The sequence below is a fragment of the Oreochromis aureus genome, linkage group 7 (genome assembly GCF_013358895.1).
Source record: "Oreochromis aureus strain Israel breed Guangdong linkage group 7, ZZ_aureus, whole genome shotgun sequence".
NCBI classification, from domain to species: Eukaryota; Metazoa; Chordata; class Actinopteri; order Cichliformes; family Cichlidae; genus Oreochromis; species Oreochromis aureus.
Genome location: NC_052948.1, coordinates 48,697,262 through 48,716,421, shown reverse-complemented (window position 1 = coordinate 48,716,421; position 19,160 = coordinate 48,697,262). Strand labels below are relative to the sequence as shown.

Sequence of the window (19,160 nt, the reverse complement as noted above, 5' to 3'; positions counted from 1 at the left end):
ACAGCAGCGCAGTATAGCTCCGCTGAAATAAAAACAAATAGACACACACTTGTGGGCTGTGACACAGACTTTATTTACTAAACACCTGCAAGTACTACACAGAAAAATCACCACTCGTGGACTCACAAATCTCTTGACATCAAACTGCAAAGAAAAGAGAAAAAAAAAAAAGTATCTTAAGAGATCAATTCACAGAACTCTAAAAATCCTTCTCCAAAAATTAAAATAATTTAAAAAGAAAAAAAATGCAAGAATAAAATGGATCCAACTGATCAGCTCTTAAGGTTGGAAGATTTCAGCGAGTCCATCCCTGTGAGTGGTAGAAAAGAAATAATGGAAAGACAACTAAAGATTACCAAATCTGTCTTTTTTTGTTGTTCTTGTTGTTTTTTGGCCCCATCTTCTTGCAAGAAAGTATTAAGTAATCTGGGCCGTTCTAAACACTCATAAAATTACTGCTTTTTTATGTAAATATATACACACTTTATACAGCTTTTTGCCTTTCAAAGAAAGACAATTACACACACACACACAAAAAAAAAAAATCTTAAAACTTTCTTTATGCATACCGCACTGGCACAAGTATCCCGACTTAAAGCAACAAACAAAAAAAAAAAAAAAAAAAAAAAAAAAAAAAAAGATATTTGGAGAAATGGGTTTATTCATTTCCTGCCTGTGATGCCTGTTAAAATATGAAGCTAGCACCATCACGGTTAAGAAAGTACACCCACAGTACAAACACCTCAAAAGTTCATAATTTTCACAAATCTTCTGTTTGATCCATTTAAAACAAACAAACAAACAAAAACTGTTTTATGAGAGAATTATAAACTGAAAGGTTTCTGAAATAGGCACCGATGGGTTACAAGCAGATATTATTTGTGCTGAGAGGAAGGCCAAAAGTACATTTTAGCTTCTTTCTGTACAAAATAAACAACAACATACAGCATGTTCATCTGTGGACTGATGGGTGGAATTTCTGCTGCATGCATTCACTTTTGTGCTAGAGTAAGCCAACAGGCTGTGGTGCTAGCTTCATACTGACCCTCCAGACATGAGGCTGGCATCTCAATTCTTCTCTGCTTTCTAGTTTAGCGTAATAGACATAAATAAATTCATTTCCCAAACAATCTCACTGAACCCCATCATTCAAAAAAGAAAAAGAAAGAAAGCACTTCATTACGTCATTTAACAGTGAGAAAAAAGGTGTTGGAGGTCGTGTAAAAACAAGTTTATTCAAAAGGCTTTGAACCATTCCAACACCATGCATCTTCATTTGGAAAGTGTGCTTAAAACTTTAAGGGAAAGATTAAAAAAAAAAATCAATCAAACAAACATAATGATTCAAACAAAACCATTACATTCTGCATGCTGTACTGAAATCAAAGAAATAAGGGCCAGAGGTTGGCTCTCACAACACCGAAAGTCATCACACAGATGGGTTTACTCCAGTGACGGCACAAGAATCTCTTAAAAGTAATCACACTAGCACAGAAAAACTTGTTGACTGCTGTTTGACAGCTTAAGATTTGTCAAAATAAAAACTGCAACACAGCTAGGCGGTGTGTGTGTGTGTGTGTGTGTGTGTGTGTGTGTGTGTGTGTGTGTGTGTGTGTGTGTGGAAGGGGCATGTCTACCCAAAGCAGAGGAATGTAGGCTCTGAATAGCAGGAACAAACAGTATGGCAGCATGGCTTCACTCTTCTGCTTCTTCTCTTTTCTTCCTAGAAGAACCGACCTGAGTACTGCCTCACGCTGAAATAAGAGACAGATAAAAGGTAAGGACGAAACATTAGGAATATTTATGTTAACAGAAACATGGCACGGGTTAAGAAGTTGTAAATCCAGATGTGGAAAAATTGTTAAGCATTTTCCACATGAAGCACATTTGTAAGTTAAAAAAAAAGTAACACAAGGTCAAGGCTGGAAATAAATTCTGTCTGCAAGAAGCGACCCGACCAACTGCTGAGACCAGCTTAGCCATTTAGTGGTGAGAGGGAGCACAGTAAAATGAAAAGCTCCACAAGATCAAACACTATTTTCATCGTTGATTAATCTGCCAGACGATCTTAACGCTGACTGTAAAAAGTTACAAAATAGTGTAAAATAGTCCAGATCCAAGGTCGTCTTTAAAGCTTCCCCCCACCCAAAGCCAGTTTCCATCGAAATTACACTGCAAAATTATTTCATCATCAATTACCCAAAACAGTTGCACAATTTCCGTTAATAAACTGCTTAATCTAGTGATCTTACTAGCTTTCATTTCAGATTTTCCTGGACAAACTGTGAGTCAAAGTTAACAGATTAAAAGTAAAAAAATAAATAAATAAAATTATTTCCATTTGGATGTGGGTGAGCATGAGCACACAGGCCAGCACAGAAAGGCCTCACTGCTCTGTGGTGTGGATACTGTCTTGGGGAAAATCAGAGGAGTGCGTGCCTGTTCTGCAGCAAGTACTGGGCATTCTGGATCTGGTCCTGTGTCCCTGTGATGGTGATGATGCGGTCCTCAGAGCCCTCTAGTGGTTCATCAATCTTGATGGATGCCCCAGACTCGTGGCGGATCTGCTTGATCCTCTGACCGCCTTTACCGATGATGGAGCCTGCTAGCTGCACAACAACCGTAAAGGAGAGTTAAAAAACACACATGAAGGAGTGGCATCTCTTTTCTTGTCATTGCTCACTTTAGCTTACATCTTTTGGGATGGTGACTTGTGTTGTGATGACTGGACCTCCGATATCACTGTACGAGCCTCTGCCACCTAGGAGGAGTTAAAACCACATATAAGGTGGAAGAGGGAAAAATCCATCTTTAACTAAAGCATGCCAGAAGATGCAGCAATCCCTATAGGTTAGGAAACAAAACGCTGGGACAGTAACGATCGATCCCAACTCACCAGACTGAAAGTGATCCCAGGAAGAACTGTTGTCTTTGAAAACATCAGAAAGAAAACAAAGAAAGGAAAAAAATGAAAACGCACCCCAGAACAAAGAAAAGAGAAAAGTGATAGTAAAGAATGTAGCCAGAGTGTTCGAGACTTGAGCTGCAGTTCAATTATTTAATCAACGGATTCATTTTTCAGTAAAAATAAATGAATCATTTAAATGAAACTCACTGTTTTTAAACTGGTAAGCATTGCATGGTTTCATCTTTTCCTTACATAGTAGTACATTCAATAAATAATGAACTTAACTGTTAAACACATTAAGTCAAAGCTGAACTGATAATAGCAGTGTGTTAGAAAACCTGTGACCTAGTCTATACTCACTGATCAGGCATAACATTATGGCCACTGGGGTGGCGTACATAACACTGATCATCTTTTCACCATGGCACCTGTTAGTGGATGGGATCTCTTAGGGAGTAAGTGAAGATTTTATCCTCAAAGTTGATGAGATAAAAGTCATGGACAAGTACGAGGATTTGAGCAAGTTTTACAAATGCTAAACTGTGAATGCAAGACAACTGGGTCAGAGCATCTCCAAAACTGCAGCTCTTGTGGGGTGTTCCCGGTCTGCAGCGGTCAGTATTAGTGCTGGGCGATATGACGATATATATCGTGTGGACGATAGAAAAGTGTCTATCGTGCCATTTGTCTTCTATCGTCTCTATCGTTTCTAACCCGAATTTTACAAATTATTACATAAAATATATCATTAACCCTTTAAAACCGGTCGGAGCAGGCAAACTCCGTTTTCCCTAACTATTTTTAAATCCCTGTAGAACTGTAACCACGTAAGGTAGCGCAATAATGTTTTTTTTTGCATATGAAACCGTAGGAGTTGTACTTACATCTTATTCCATTAGCTTGCCCTAGGTCACGGTTTTCTTCCACATATAGCTTTGCAAAAATTGCATAAAAAGCACTTCCAGCAACAAAAACAATATTCCAGAAACAGGCTTTGCCAATCCGATCAGCTGTTCATAACACTTCCTACTTGGAATATAAGCCAGCGAACTACCGCATGTCCGCCATTACATGTCCGAAACCGGAAGTGACGTCATTTTTGCGGAAAATGTAGTTTTTTAAGCTTCAAAGCTTATATTGGTGTTTGTAAAAGTCACGTTTGACTTTATGCTTTTCTGTATCGTTTCTGGGATGCTTAGAAGTCAAATTACACTGTTGGAAATAGTTTATTTTGATGCACATGCTGTTTTTTTGCAAATTTGCATTTATTTATTTTCATTTTTCCTGTAGTATATAAAAATTTGTGTATCTCAAAAATAAAACTAAAAGAAACTAAAAATAAAAAAAGATAAGCTCTGGCAGACTTGGTTCTATGGTAGGTCTTAAAGGGTTAAATAGCCTGTGCAAATATATTAGTGTTGTCTTCTCACTATACATACTCTTAACTTTATGCAAGAGAAAATAAAGTATAAAAAAATGACATTTTTCACAAAGAAACTCCGTCTTGTTGTTTTGCAACATGGTGCTGCTTTACGTGCACCCGGATTTGCGACATGCTTTACAGTAACTCAAAGCAAAGACTGCACCCTCTCCACTCGCTGTTTAAAGACTGCATACTTTCCAGATGACCACAGGTCAGGTGGTATATCATGATATATATCGTTATCGTGATATAAAATAATTCATATCGTGATAAATATTTTTTCCATATCGCCCAGCACTAGTCAGTATCTGCCAAAAGTGGTCCAAGGAAGGAACAGCAGTGAACCAGTGACAGGGTCATGGGAGGCCAAGGCTCACTGATGCACGTGAGGAGCGAAGGCTGACACGTGTAGTCTGATTTAACAGACGAGCTACTGTAGCTCAAATTGACAACAAGGTCAATGCTGGTTCTGATAGAAAGGTGTCAGAATACACAGTGCATGCAGTTTGTTGCATATGGGGCTGCATAGCCACAGACCAGTCAGGGTGAACGGAGCAATGGAAGAAGGTGACCTGGTCTAACCAATGTCACTTTGACACGTATCACCTACCTCAGCATTGTTTCCTCCCAATTACCCACATCTCAACCCACTTGAGCATCTGTGGGATGTGTTGGACAAACAGGCCCGATCCATGAAGGCCACACCCCACAACTTACAGGACCTAAAGGATCTTTTGCTGACATCTTGGTGCCAGATACCACAGCACATGGGTTTAGTGGAGTCCATGCCTTGACGGGTCAGAGATGTTTTGACAGCAAAAGGTGGCGGGTGGTCATAATGTTATGCCTGATCGGTGTAGTTGCCCCATGCCTAGGAGCATTGTGGTGTTCCTATAAAACCTCTCAAAAATAAAAGATGAAATTATGAGAATAAAGTCCAAGAAGCCCTGATTTTCCTTTGCTGAACTTGAATTTTTCCAGGAGATTAATAAAGAAAAACACTCACCATATCCACCTCCACTCTGCATTTCAGGATCAATTGATGGGAAAAAAAATATGATACAAGTTTGAATGTCACAGTACAGACGAAGCTTTCAGAACCTGGAGTAAACTAAGTGCTCACTATCCATTCTACATTAAACTACAAACAACTCGTGTACACTCATGCAGACTAAGAACAATCTGATGTTCACCAAGGTGGAGGGGAGTACTCATCCCACAGTATTAAGCACATCCATTTCAAAGCTTTAAAAAAAAAAAAAAAAAAAAAAAAATCACACTGAACTTTATAAGAACACCATGTTGTTGGCTAGAAATTTGATCTGAGTGTGAAATAACTCTGGGACCCTTCATGTGATGATTTGTCTTTCTGAAATTATTCATTTGAATAAAGTTGACCAACAGAAAGGCACATGTTGAAGACCTTTAAAGTCGTCAATAAAAAAACAAACAAACAAAAAAACCCACTCAGCTTTACCTTCCTAGATCACCACAGAGAGTTTCATTTGTTCATATATTTGAAGCACATAAAGCATCATCAGTTTGAGTTCACAATACTGCCAAGAACAGCTACAGCTTTTATGGGGAAGTTCAAGAAAAACTCAATTTTGACTATGCTGCCTCTTACACAGGAGGCGTTTCAGCTGCTCAGCTCACACACGTCTGATAGAACAGATATGCTTCTATTTTAATCAGCCTGTATGAGTCCTCGTAGACTCTATACGTGCCCCAAAACACATTTACACTTTCCAGGATTCTGTTCTGCTGGTTTGTGCAGTGACTCGACTGGAAGTTGTCAGTGACTTGTGCTGCTAAACACAAACGTTGCATTGCTGATCACGCTACAACTTCCCTGTAGACAATTTAGTCCTTTTCTGTATTAATTTATTTATTTTAAATAAACCATTTAAATGGCTCAGAAACAAGGAAACCAATTCAATTTAAGGTGGGAGCACATCTGTGAATATATAGTTGGGGCAATAATTATTTCATCCTCCATTTACTTCTTCCAAAGAAATGAGCATTACCATTAACATTCAAAATTAGTTGTACCGATCCTTTTAAAGGAAAATGTAAATATAGTTCATATACAGTGATGCACTGTGAGGGATAATCAGCTGCCTCTCCAGTAAGTTCCAGTAAAGCCTATTTAAGTACACAAACTATCTGCTTGCATACAGCCCTAAAAAAAGGGGGAAAAAAGGGGGGGGGAAAGCCTTTTGAACATCTGAACACTTCAATGTCAACTGGAAGCTGTCACTGTAGTTTTGATTACTTTTTCCAGCATTTGTCTGTAGTTCTTTTACTGTAAACCTCTTTCTTTGTATTAAAGTGCACCTTAAAAGCTTAGCCATGGGTAAGATCTGTCAAGTAGCAAATTGGCTGCAAGTCCCACATCTATTACACCGATTGCATTTAATTTATATGTGACGATGTTTACTTGTTAATTCAGATGAGTAGAGCAGTGATAAGCTTTGATGAAAAAAAATAATCAGTTGATGCTTTCACTCCTGAAATTCTTGTGTTTCGCAAAGAAAAATAAATTATATTATACTTTACATGATAAACGTCAGTTTTTGCTCTTTTCTTAGACACTTTAAAATCACTTTAAATGATTAACTGACATCTCTTGATGCCTATGTGATGAAATTAATGCTTCTGTATTACTATTAAAACATTTTTTTGCAGCTTTAAACCTATAGGGAAACGGTTCAGGACTCGCTTTGGCTTCTGCTCATTTGCTAGCCTGGCGGATCTCCGGACTACGTACTCAGCTGCTCTGTGGTAACCACGGAGACAACAGTTGCCTGGCAACAACAGGCCTACATCAGTGTGCATACATAGTGGGGGGAGAAAAAAAAAGCAGCTTGGTGTTGAAGCCACTGCGCTTGTACGAAAGTGAGAAAAAGAAATTCCAATCATATGATCTAAAGCAGGATTCACAAACACAAACTACACAGAAGCAGGAAGCGACACATACGAATTAGCATTACAGAAGCATTAGTAAACACACTCACCATGCTGTCATAACGGTCTCCTCTGCCTCTTCTGTCACTACAGACAAAAAGGTAAATGTTAACATAGTTCCTCCAACATAGGGGACACGTGTGACAGGGCAAGCAGACTCCACTGATGACCTCTGATCAGGTCTGAACTATGGCTTCACCTCCTGATGAACTTTCAGTGTCTTCTGCTTTTAAGACAAATTATTTTGTATTGACAATCCTACTCACCTTGGTCTGTCATCCATGCTACCATGATAGCTGCCATGCGAAAACCTGTCACCTCTGTGGATAATAACAGACAAGGAAAAAGAGGTTGGGGAAACAATATATATGCCTATACACAAACATACACATAATACGCATAAATTAACAGAAATCTAATAATGCTTTTTTGATCCAAACTTTAATGAAGAAATAAGATCGTTTTACAAAGAGTACAAAAAAATGCCTATAGCTAATTTTCACCTTCATGACTGTGGATTCATTTTAATAACACTTAGGGTGGGTGAATGCTGACTAGGCTCATCACCTCTGCTAATTTGAATTTGGACTGAACTTTGGCTGCATTTGTGGTGTTGGAGCCATTTGCAGCACTGACATAATATGGGCTGCTGTGCAAGTAGTGCAAGAAGTGAGTGCTCCAGTTTTTATAGTTTTTAAGTTTTATGTATGTGCTCCCAGATGGATGGATGCAACCTATCAACAATAGCCCTACCTGACAATTTAGCACACCTACCTCTAGTCCAAATACATTCATTTTTGGCTTGGTTATGCTAACCATATGGCAACGGCCAACCAGAGGCTTTAAAATGGGAGTTAAAACACCAATGGGTAATGGGCATTATCTATCCCCATCTTTTATATAAAGTATAAAAACAGTTCAGATGTGAAAGCACTGCAATTACCCTCCTCTTGGTGGTGGTGGCGGGGGCAGAGGCAGATTACGAGCACGACTTCCCCCTCGTCCTCTGCTCAGTGGTGGCGGAGGCCCTCGTCTGGGACTCATGTCATCATAATCCCTTCTGGAGGGAGGCATGGGCCTGCTGCCACGAACGGGAGGCATGCGCTCAAAACCGCCACGAACACGAATGGGGAAGCCACCAATGGGTCGTCTGCCCCTCTCTTCAAATAACATAGTAAAGCCACCGTAGTCGTACGTCTCATCATAGAAGTTAGGGTCATAAGGCTGGGCGCGACCTTTGATTGGTGCCTGCAAGGGGAAGGAAAAGAAAATTAGATGGATAATTTATTATTCTTACTGTGAGACATGAACCGCATAATTATAAAGCATGTTAACCCCTTTAACAGATCTCAATGATGTAATCGCACCTCTGACACCAGCTCCAATATAACTTTTATACATTCAACGACGCGCTCTGGCTTTCCTCCAACTAAGACGACTCTGTCTGTCGAGTGTGGACAGCACTCCTGGAACAACTTGATGGTGGTCTGGGTGTTCTGATGCACAAGAGCAAAAAGTGTTAGTCTTTTTTCCAGTCTATCAATTTCATCTGTGACCAATTTGCCATTAAAGCTGGTCTATGACACTAGCAAAACTGGTCCTTAAATACACATATGAGCTGCGTATCTGGGCTCAGATAATTGCCCATCTCAATCAAAACGTGTACACTGACAGCTGTTCGGACATATGCAAGATGATGATCTCGATGGGCAGATCAGGTGAATTTAATTGAGGTATGATTATTTTTAAGAGCCAAATTTTGATCACATATTCCACATTATCTGATTACAGCTGCAAATAGATTATATCTGTAATACTCAAAGTATAAACAAGTTATAGAACATTTGGGAAATACAGATAACACAATAAGGTGGCACAAATAAGTCCTAATAAATCCTAATATATTTCAGATACAATATGCATTAACAATTACAACCTTAATAATTATTCTACAGTCCAACTTTTGAGGCAGAGCATCATGGTGAGGATCCTGCTAATCTGGACTCTCTTACCTCTCTTAGCTCCTTTATCTTGGCACCTTTCACTCCGATGATGCCCCCTGCCAAGCTCTGATGGATCAGCAGCCGAAGCTCACAGTCAAAATCAATCCCACTGTAATGTTGGTACTAAAGAAACACAGCACAAGATCAACAATGTCAGCAGGGTCAGAATATCTGCCTATAGTTTATTATTAAACTCTTTGAGCAGTAACTTATATGCTGCCAATGTGGCAAAAAAACTGCTAAACCTGCTAATAACTGCTAAACATACAGTTACTAGCAGCTTTAAATGATCCATGCACACATCTGCATGGGTCACAATCTGGCATTTGGCAAGTCATTTCAAGATTAGAAAATGTGATGTTAAATTTCCATTTCATTGTGGAACATTACTGAACAAACCAATGATTAATATGTTTAATGAATTTCAAAATTCACATCAGTGCAGTGTACATTCATATCTTTTTCATCGTTTTTGTCCCTCTATGCTACCACATCAGTCTGAAATGGCACATACAGTTGCAGTGGAGACTAGGGCTGGGCTATATCATACCGTTCACGGTAATACCGGTGTAATTTTGGGCAATGATAGAAAAATGAAATATCGCGATAGAATATGGGTAAAACGCGCATGCGCAGCGCCTATGTTTACATACGCACATGGCGGCGACGCAGAATGAGAAGAGCTAAAGTGGATCGTTAAATGAAACGGATGAACCAGAACTGGTTTGTAAAAATGCTGCAACTTCAGTGGTGTGGAACTGGTTTAGCTTTCGTCCGTCAGATACACAACAAAGCACTATTTTTGGTAGCGCATGCTAGCGGGCCGTCGTTATTACCGTGTTGTTTGAAAAATACGGCACACTTAAAATCAATCCTTTGATTTTTCTGAAAATCGACAGTGCCCCTTATAATCCCGTGTGCCTTATGTATGAATTCTGGTTGTGTTTACTGACCTCGAAATGATTTAATGTGGTACACGGCGCTCGAAAATCTGTCAGATGTTTCAGTACGACTTTGCTAAGCTACGAACTCGCACCGCTTGATGGATTGTCGGAGCATTACGGTTAAGGCAGGAGCCTCGCGGAGTGATACGTACTGTGCTTCAACATAATATTACCGTATTGTGTGCGTATAACCTATTTAAGTTTTGTGGATATTATACATGGTTATGCTGAGGATATGTCGGTCAATTTCCACTGGAAATGCCTTTTGGTTAAACTGTCAGCAAGGAATTTGCATTTGCACTGTTAAATTTTTATATAACTTTAATGTACATAAAAAACAGCTGCTTGTTTAAGTGAAAATACATTGATGATTGATTTTTTGCACTAATAAAGTTGTGGAGTTGTAAAGTATTTTGTCTAGTGTCAATTATATCGTCAGTTATATCGTTATCGCAAATTTTCAAATGTATATCGTGATAAATATTTTTGGTCACATCGCCCTGCTCTAGTGGAGACTTTCAGCTTTTTTAACAAAAATAACTTAAGGAGTCAAAGAAAATTATTTTAAGGGGTTAATTATCTGTTAAGCAATAGCAACCACTTCTACGCACAGCATTTTATAATCCCAAATATAATGATAATTTTTTTTATTGTCAAAAATGATTTGAAAGCAACGACTGGCTAGAACGATGCCTCGTTTGTGATGTTTGCCTTTACAGCAGCTCAGTCGGTGAAATCAGGTGAGCGTTTTAGACACTGCAGCAGATTCTTCTTCCTGATCTTCAAACTGTTCAGAGTGCTCATACATTAAGCTTTGGGTCATTGTCCACTTGTACTGCAACGTACTGTCTTGTCAACTTTGTTGCATTTCGCTGAATCTTAGTATTGCTCTGTAGACTTTCAGAGAAATATAGTATTGTTCTGAAACTGAATATGCCTTTCATCAGTTTTGGTACATTCATTAGAATGGACACAAACAATCAGTCTACCCCTAATCTTCCTGTTTTTCTGATGTATTTGCTTTGTTTGGGCAAAGCAAACCCGTGGCCTGTATTTGTATTAACTTCTCCTTTGACCGTCTGCTTTAGGCTCACAAAGCTTTCAAATGAGATCACCTCAAGACTTTTTAACCTGCTTAATTTATAAAGAAATATAAGCGTGCACTTCAACTGCATCGTGATTGTTTCATTTTAAACCGACTATCTGTTACTTATGCATAAACAGTCATTTGAATCAATCCAGTTTGGTTTTGTAAATTCTCTCCCCGTCAGTATTAACAAGTATGATAATAACTGTTACCAACTGCTTTTAGAGAAGATATTTAGAGAAGATTTAAAGCAGCTCACAGCTCACATAAAGACTTAAAGACAGGGCAAGAGGAACTCTCAATAAATCATGATAACATTTACCAAAGACAAAAAACTACAGTGACACAGACTAAGATCATTAATAAGCATAATTCAACAAAAAAGAAACTAGAACCATTATATCTGTGAGTAGTCTAGCAATAAACTAATTAAGCATGGTCAAATGACTGGAATGACAAGCAGGAAGTGGTTATGACAAAGACCCAGTGAGTCTCAGTAAAGCTAATGAAAATTTTGTTGTGTAAGCACATAACTGCTACTATTGCACAGCATCACCGGTGGGACATATGGCTGCGTGTAGGACACAAATCCCTTTAGGGCTGCAAAAATTAAATATCAGGAGCTACCTGCTGTGGCGACCCCTTGTGAATATGGAAGCAGCTAAAAGTAGCTTACTATTATTATTATCATTTTATCAATGCATGCTGAGTGCAGCTGGATACAATGTACCAGCTCTGTGTTATATTAACTTAAAGCACGAAAGGTCAGTAATAAAAGAAATAGAGATCTTCCAGTCAGATTCAGTTGTGATTTTTCTTTTTTGCAACATATAAACATATTTCATAAACAGATACCATCGACTTTTCTGGTCTGCTCTTTGTTTATACGCACAATTATTATGACAGCTCACCTCTTCAAGAGTCGGTATGATTTTCAACAGAATCTCTCCAATAGTGTCGATACTGGCATTCACACTCAGGATCCTGTCAGGAACCATTTTAGCCAAAAGGAAGCAAGGCGTTACAAGAAGGACAAAAGAGAAGGACAGAAAGCAAAACCTGATAAAAAAAATAAATAAATAAACAAATAAAGAAGAAGCAGTCCAGCAAACATTTATGAACACACGAAAGGTTTAAAAACTAAAAAAGGAAAAATTAAGACTGCTAAATGCTACACAAAAAAAATAAATAATAATAATAATAATTCTTCATAACTTTTCCCCAACACTACACTGACTAAATAAGCAGCTGACATGCACTGATTATAATATTATTTTTAAAGACAAGCTTGGGGAGGATGGGCGGTTTCAGAGCGGCTCAAATTAATGTGATTGCGGCCACACAGAGTTGGGAGAGAGGGGTGTAAAAAGAGAGAGAGATCTTCTATAACCATCCCACCACCAAGTTGGGGAAAAGGAAGGTAATAACTTAACACATTATCTTGTCATGACAACTGCGCCACCAGCACACCTTCTCTTTGTGACCAGGGGTTAGGAAAGAGGGTGGGGAACAGGTGGGGAGGAGAGGGGCTTGGGGCTGAGGTGAGGAGGAGACGAGGTGGGTAGTAGAGAACAGCAACAGAGCAGAGGGGTTTAGACTGGGAAAAGAAATGTGAGTGGTTGCCAACTACTCTGTGGCACAGAACAGGAACAGGAACGGGGGTGGGAGGGTTATGAAAGGTTTGGGCAGGCAGCGCTGATCTGATGTGGCCTGAGAGGAATTTAACACAAGGGGATGCAGCACCATGAAATAAAAAGAAACAACATTAATGAGTGACAGACACGAAGACGGAGCCTCCGGACAAGAGCCAGTGCGCTCTCTCATGGACAGTGATGCTGAGAGTGGGGGTGGGAAGCGAGAGGGCCAGGTGAGCCACAGAGGAGGAGGACAGAGTGAGATAAAGATGTCTGGTTTCCACAAGATTTATGGTAAAATTAAACATCACAACAAGGAAATTAAAAAAAAAAAAAAAACATAAATAAACAGCATCTGACCACTGTGTTGCTAACTATGTAAAACACCAACTACTTGGTAGTGGGCTGTCAGTGATTCTCTGCATGGACAATAAACTGTAATGACAAAAAGTCCAACTCAATGGAGAGGCTGAAAATGGACAGGAAAAAAAGGAGGAAAAAAAGGAACAAACACGTCTCTTACAAGTGGAGGGGGGGTGGGGTGTTTGGGGGAGGGGGAGGGGAGTATACTGTCATGTATATCAAAATGTTAAAAGTCAAACAGAAGGCAGATTATCAAAGACATGTGTTTCACTGTTCTAATCAGGCAGTGAGGCAATAACTGGTGGGACATACCGCTCTGGGCCACTGCTGTCTGGGACTGATACACTGGCATTGTACTGCATGGGCCGAGGAGGTGGTGGTGGTGGTGGTTGTGGTGGTGGTTGTGGTGGAGGAGGTTGGCATTGGGCGGGGGCATTCAATCACAAGATGTCAAGTTAGGTGCCCGATTAAGGAGGGGCACAGTTTATGGGCAGGGCCAACCGGGAGTGTCAGGTGGGCGGGCGGGCGTTCGGGGGCGGGCGGAGGTTGGGCCAACGTCAAGGTGGGCAACGCAGGAGGGGCATGTCGATCCAGTACATGGGCAACGGAGGAAGGTGGCCAAAAGTAAAGACAAAAAAATAAATAAAAGGAGAAGGGAAGAGGGGGAGAAGGAATACATTTTTAATTGAATACACGCTACACGTTGTCCCAAAAGTGAAACTGTGGTGAGTGAAGAAGAACAGGAAGTGTGACCTGGACAAAGATATGTTTAATAAGCAGTTTGGAGCACTAGACAGATTTATGTCCCTGAAAAGACTTTCCAGTCAAGGCTTTCAGGCACCTGTTGTCACTTCAAGGTCAAACATAGCTTCAACACTGTTTGGGGAAATGTAATTAGGTTGAAACTCACAAAAACAGGGCTGGGGAAAAAAAAGGGGGTGGGGGGACAAAAAAAAACCTAACAAAAACCCCCCCCAAAACACAGCTGTCTAACAGGACCTTCCTGGTCTGTCCACACGAGCCAAGGTGGTTTCATCATAGTAACAGTGCATGTCAATTCTGGATACAATACTAAAAGCATGCCGCCAAAAAATCTGGGATTAATTCTGTGGAAATCCAATTCTGCAGGAATGCAGAAATCATTTGGTAATTTGTTTTGACACTTTGGGTTTTTTAGGGTTTTTTTTTTTTTAACAAATTATTCCTCCTCTTGTGTCAGGAAAACCTTCAATCCTTCATCATCTTCATGTTTAAAGAGCACAAATGTAATCATAGAACTTCATTAGACTGAATCCCAGATATAAGGACAACACAAGTGATGGGACACAATAGCTAAACATTGGCGCAAGGCGTTGGTGAGCAGGCCAGTGGCAGTCAACAAGGCAGATAAATTTAAAAGAAAAGAGCTATGCAGGTTCTGCAAAAGAGGGGGCAGGCATTAGCTGACAAAACTGTTGCCTCAATCGCAGACATATTTGCAGATTTTTATCTGTGTACTCACATCTGTGCGCAGGGCTTTTATGTTCTTGCCACCCTTTCCAATAACAGCACCGGCATTCTGTGAAGAAAAAAAAAGGTTTGATGAAAAGGTGAAGAAAACAGCAATGCAGTCCCAACAGCTGATGTGTGAACTGAGTCTTTTTACTTTGCTCTGAAGCAGCACTCGCAGCTCCACCATCTCATCTGTGTTGCGTGAACGTTTGAAGGCCTGCTCCTCATCCATGTCCTCAGCTGGGCGCTTACCTAAAGAGACAGGTGATTTGGTCAAACGGAGACTGGCAGTAACTCTGAACGCAGTACTCAAACAAGTTCTGGGTAATTGTAATAATATATATATATATATAAACATAAAAAACACACTGTTGTCGTTCTTCAAAGACGTTGTTACCAGAGTATTCTATAACACCAAACAACACAAACAATTTAGGACTGAGTTGCCTTACCGTTAGGGAAAAAAATTGGGGGGAAAGAACCAAATTAACATTACCGACTAAAGCCACTGAAAGCTTAGAAAAAGTGATAAAAATATAACTGCACGTCAGGAGCTAGGTCTACGCCATGTTCCACCAAAAGAACAGGTTTCATTTAGCGGCCAACTGTATCCTGGAAGAAGTCCAGCACCACCGTGTACCCTTCCTGGATTAAAACATGGGACAGATCTGCTCAGGGCCCACAGAACAGCAGTATGCTGGACAGGAGAATCCCTCAACCATCTGACATGTGCACATGCTATGAAGCATAAGCCAGTTTTTTTTCCCTTTCCTTTCCTTAAACAAACTAATTACCATTTGTATCTGCAGACTGTACTTCATGCCGGATGACATGACAGACAGGCTTAGCTTATTTTTAAAATCAGGACCTCATTTACATCTTTACATTACTCTAATGAATTGCTTAACTCATCAATAAAAACCTGTGTGGGACCTTACCATTAGTGTCAGTGTTGCTGAATGAGATGTCTTCGTCCTGCTGTTTGCCTTTCACCTCCATTGTCTTTCACCTGCAGCGGGAAAAACAAACAGGTTCCTCTCCCTGGATCTGCTAAACGGAGGGGATCAAATGATACAATCGGTCAAACGGCATACAGTACATGCAGGGACACACCTGATCAAATAATCTGAAGGAGTTGGCCAATATTATCAGCAGACATTGACCTATCACAGCTAAATCTGAATTTGTTGTCTGCATCAATTTTTTTGTTGTTGTTTTAAAGACTATACTGATGATCCTGACTGATTTTTTTTTTACTATAATCACTGCTGTCTATGGCATCTGTATCTCATTGTACAACTGTATAGTGACAATAAAAGGCATTCTATTCTATTCTATTCACATGCAGCAAAGGAGCATCACAGCTGATCTATATGTAAACATAACTAGTTATTGCTTAAAAAGTATCAGTCAGCCACTACAACTATAGCATGCATTTTTCTAAGTACGTGAATTAGCCAATTACAGATACGATTAATTAACTGTGTAGCCTGCAATATAAAGTGACCACTGAATGTACCCACAGCCCAGTGTGCCTACAAACTGAGCTGTGGAATTATACCACCACAATCAAAAGATGAGATGACGCAAAAAATCCTCGCAAAATAGATGCTGCCACCAAAGAATTGGGGGAATTTATTCTTAATAGTTGTCTGCAACAAGACATGACTAAGCTACGTGCAGCACACGAAATGTATTTGCTCAGGCAGCATCCCGCACTACTTCATCACAGAGATAATAATCTAGGATGGGACATGTTAAAGTGTCGTAGCTCCTGAGTGTTGCTGGCCTGCATGCACTGTACTGTACAAACGCAGCCCACCTACATGCGCTGCCTACTGTTGCTAGCCAAGTACTGTACATGCTGTCTGGACCTCCGCAGGCATCAACGGAGGCCTTGCTAAACTTAAAAGGAGTGCCAGTCAACGCCCACATAGCTCAGGAATTAACAGCACCCGTTTTAACCACCAAGAGCCGCCACAGACACCTAACGGTTAAAGAGGGGAGTCCAGAAAACACAAACACGTATGTGCGCTAATGTCATCCAGAGCACATTAGCCGTTTGAGAAAGGTCCAACAAATGGCTAATATCGAGTCTTTTTTTCTCCCCTTTGTTTTCATAAAAAATAAAATTCAAAACAGCTACCCGAGGGGACTGGACATCAGGGAAACTGCTCCCGAAGGAAAATGTGTTTATCACCTGATGCCTGCGAATAAGTTAGCTATCTGTTAACGGTACTGACATTGCGCTCCCAAGCTAACAGCGCTGCAAAGCTAGCCAGTTGGTGTGTTTTACGAGGCGTGCCTATCAGCTCCACTGTCCACGTTGCGACTGTACAAAACCGCAAATAAAAGCAGAGCTACGCGGATATCCTGCTAATGTCAGCCGTCAAGTCTTGTTTAATCGCCGACAGCTTGCGAACAGGTCGAATGACGCCACGTTACAAGCCGATCTATGAAATGTACAACAAACAGAAAAACAAACCTGGGGCTAAAAAACTACGTTCACTGCGGTCCTCGGCGTTCAGCGGTCGCCTCGCCTTGAAACGTTTTCAGCACGGAAACACACGCTGTGGATGAGCTCGATTCGTCGACCCTCTCCCGGTGGCTCCAAGTCAACACCACCGGCGGGCGGGGCTAAGGCACGTTAGATTCGCCGAAAGGAAACTTTGTACCCGTAATGGGACAATGTATCAGACACCCTCCTCTAAATATTTTGGGAATTTCTGGTCCTGAATTCAGACTGCCTGGCTAATTAAACTTGCTTCATATGAACTTTAATAAGAAACAAGATTGGAAAGGTGGAAATTTAGTGCGATTAAACATTTACATATTTATTTTAAACAGTGTGAGTAGCTTAACCATTCTTTAAAAAGGTCGGACAAACAGCATATGTTGTGTGGTTAATTCAAAAAAAAAAAAAAAAAAGAAAGAAATTTGAAAACATCATGTTAGTAACCACTCCTTAAAAAACATTTGTTTTGCATTTCCTTTGCTCTGCTGTATCTACATTTATGCTGCATGTTAAACTACACCTTGAATTTAGAAGATGTAATTACACGTTAGAATGCTGGCAAAGAAACATAAGTGAGAGGGAGTATTATGGACTGTAAAAATATTTGTTAGCATTTTCTGGTGGAAGATGTAAGAAGCCACCTGAAAGAAATCCCATTTGTTGTGTTTGAAATCAAACGATTGTGCGAGTGAGGCCTATATACTGAGAGCAAGTGGATATTCCAGGATTTATATCAGCAGTGCCACAGCTGCATTAGTGCAACAGGCTTCGAACAGAGGCACTATTAGAGAGAGAGAGTGACACATGTCACTCAGAGGTTCCTGAATTTAAACCTATGGGAACATTTTTCAACGGCAAAGCTGGGGGTAGCAGTAAAAACTCCAAGAGGAACAAGTTTTTGGTTTTGGATTGGGGGTTTTTTGGTATCATATTTTAGGGCAAACTTTTTAAGTGGTTTTGACTAGTGATTATGTACATGACGTGAATGAAAGATGGGTTGGAGATTGATTCTAATTATTGGTTCAAAGTGACTTGCTCTTATCGTGGACTTGGATATTTCAGAACTGACACCATATGAACAAGGACTCGTTTGCGGATGAGCTTCTCCTTCTCTGCTTGTTCACGCTCATATTCCAGAAGGGATACTTCCAGCTAAGAACACCAACAAGCAGAGTTGGGGAAACTGATATAATAATAAAAGAAATGGCACATTCCACAATCTGTATTCTGTTGCATGTTAAAGTGATCCACCCCCCCGACAAGATCACGATCAGATATTATTAATCCAGAGCCACCAGCTGGCTTCCCATGTATTGCAAATCAGAAGCCCTGAATCATGCCCATATTTCCTCCATCAATCACCCCCCACACCTTTTCTCAAAGTGTTGTTATGCTTCTTCAGATATATATGCAAGGATCTATTGCAAAATAAAGAGCTCTCTCTTCTCTCTCCTATACTCTGAGGTTGCCATGGAGACAGATATAATTCAGTTCTTGATGTTTCTCTTAAAAAAAAAAGCCTGCGTACATATTTTCATCTGCAACCATAGCGACACTTGACATTGTCCGCGCTATTTGTAAAGAGCAAGTCACCATAGCGACACTAACCATCCAGGCTGTGTCACAGATCATGTGTCCTGGCTGCCTCCTCGTCGTGAGTGGAAATACAGGAATCCGGTGGTAAACAGGATCTATTTGTTCATTTTGAAAACATATGACCAGCTTGATGTTTTGGCACTGCACAGCAATGACCGAAAAACCAAACAATAAATAAATAACTATTGAACAGAGACCACATCTGGCAAGGAACTGGCGCACTTTGGGA

The 19,160-nt window shown here is 40.2% G+C and overlaps 1 protein-coding gene across 4 annotated transcripts; it reads right to left on the bottom strand.

The window, feature by feature from the left end:
* Positions 1-49: 49 nt before the first annotated feature.
* On the bottom strand, positions 50-17,435 carry hnrpkl (heterogeneous nuclear ribonucleoprotein K, like). 4 transcript variants are annotated; one of them, XM_031754533.2, is made up of 16 exons: positions 17,306-17,435; positions 15,759-15,870; positions 14,975-15,072; positions 14,831-14,887; positions 13,642-13,685; positions 12,244-12,316; positions 9,311-9,424; positions 8,666-8,794; positions 8,242-8,546; positions 7,565-7,618; positions 7,349-7,385; positions 5,338-5,353; positions 2,897-2,929; positions 2,694-2,761; positions 2,440-2,609; positions 50-1,754 (listed from the first exon to the last, which is right to left on the bottom strand). In XM_031754533.2, the coding sequence occupies exons 2-16, from the start codon at positions 15,817-15,819 to the stop codon at positions 1,724-1,726; spliced, it is 1,290 nt and encodes a 429-aa protein (XP_031610393.1). In that variant the 5' UTR covers positions 15,820-15,870; positions 17,306-17,435; the 3' UTR covers positions 50-1,723. The 4 variants fall into 4 exon arrangements, with proteins under 4 accessions (XP_031610393.1, XP_039471027.1, XP_031610394.1 ...); XM_039615093.1 differs by having other exon boundaries at positions 15,759-15,867; XM_031754534.2 differs by lacking the exon at positions 2,897-2,929.
* Positions 17,436-19,160: the final 1,725 nt, after the last annotated feature.

Bases quoted from the DNA above. Each gene is read 5' to 3' on its own strand.
- hnrpkl (XM_031754533.2), bottom strand. From the start codon at position 15,819: ATGGAGGTGAAAGGCAAACAGCAGGACGAAGACATCTCATTCAGCAAC. The intron at 13,686-14,830 runs GTGAGTACACAG...CGGCCCATGCAG, and splicing joins TAAAAGCCCTGCGCACAGAT to TACAATGCCAGTGTATCAGT. The intron at 2,610-2,693 runs GTAAGCTAAAGT...GTTGTTGTGCAG, and splicing joins AAGTCACCATCCCAAAAGAT to CTAGCAGGCTCCATCATCGG.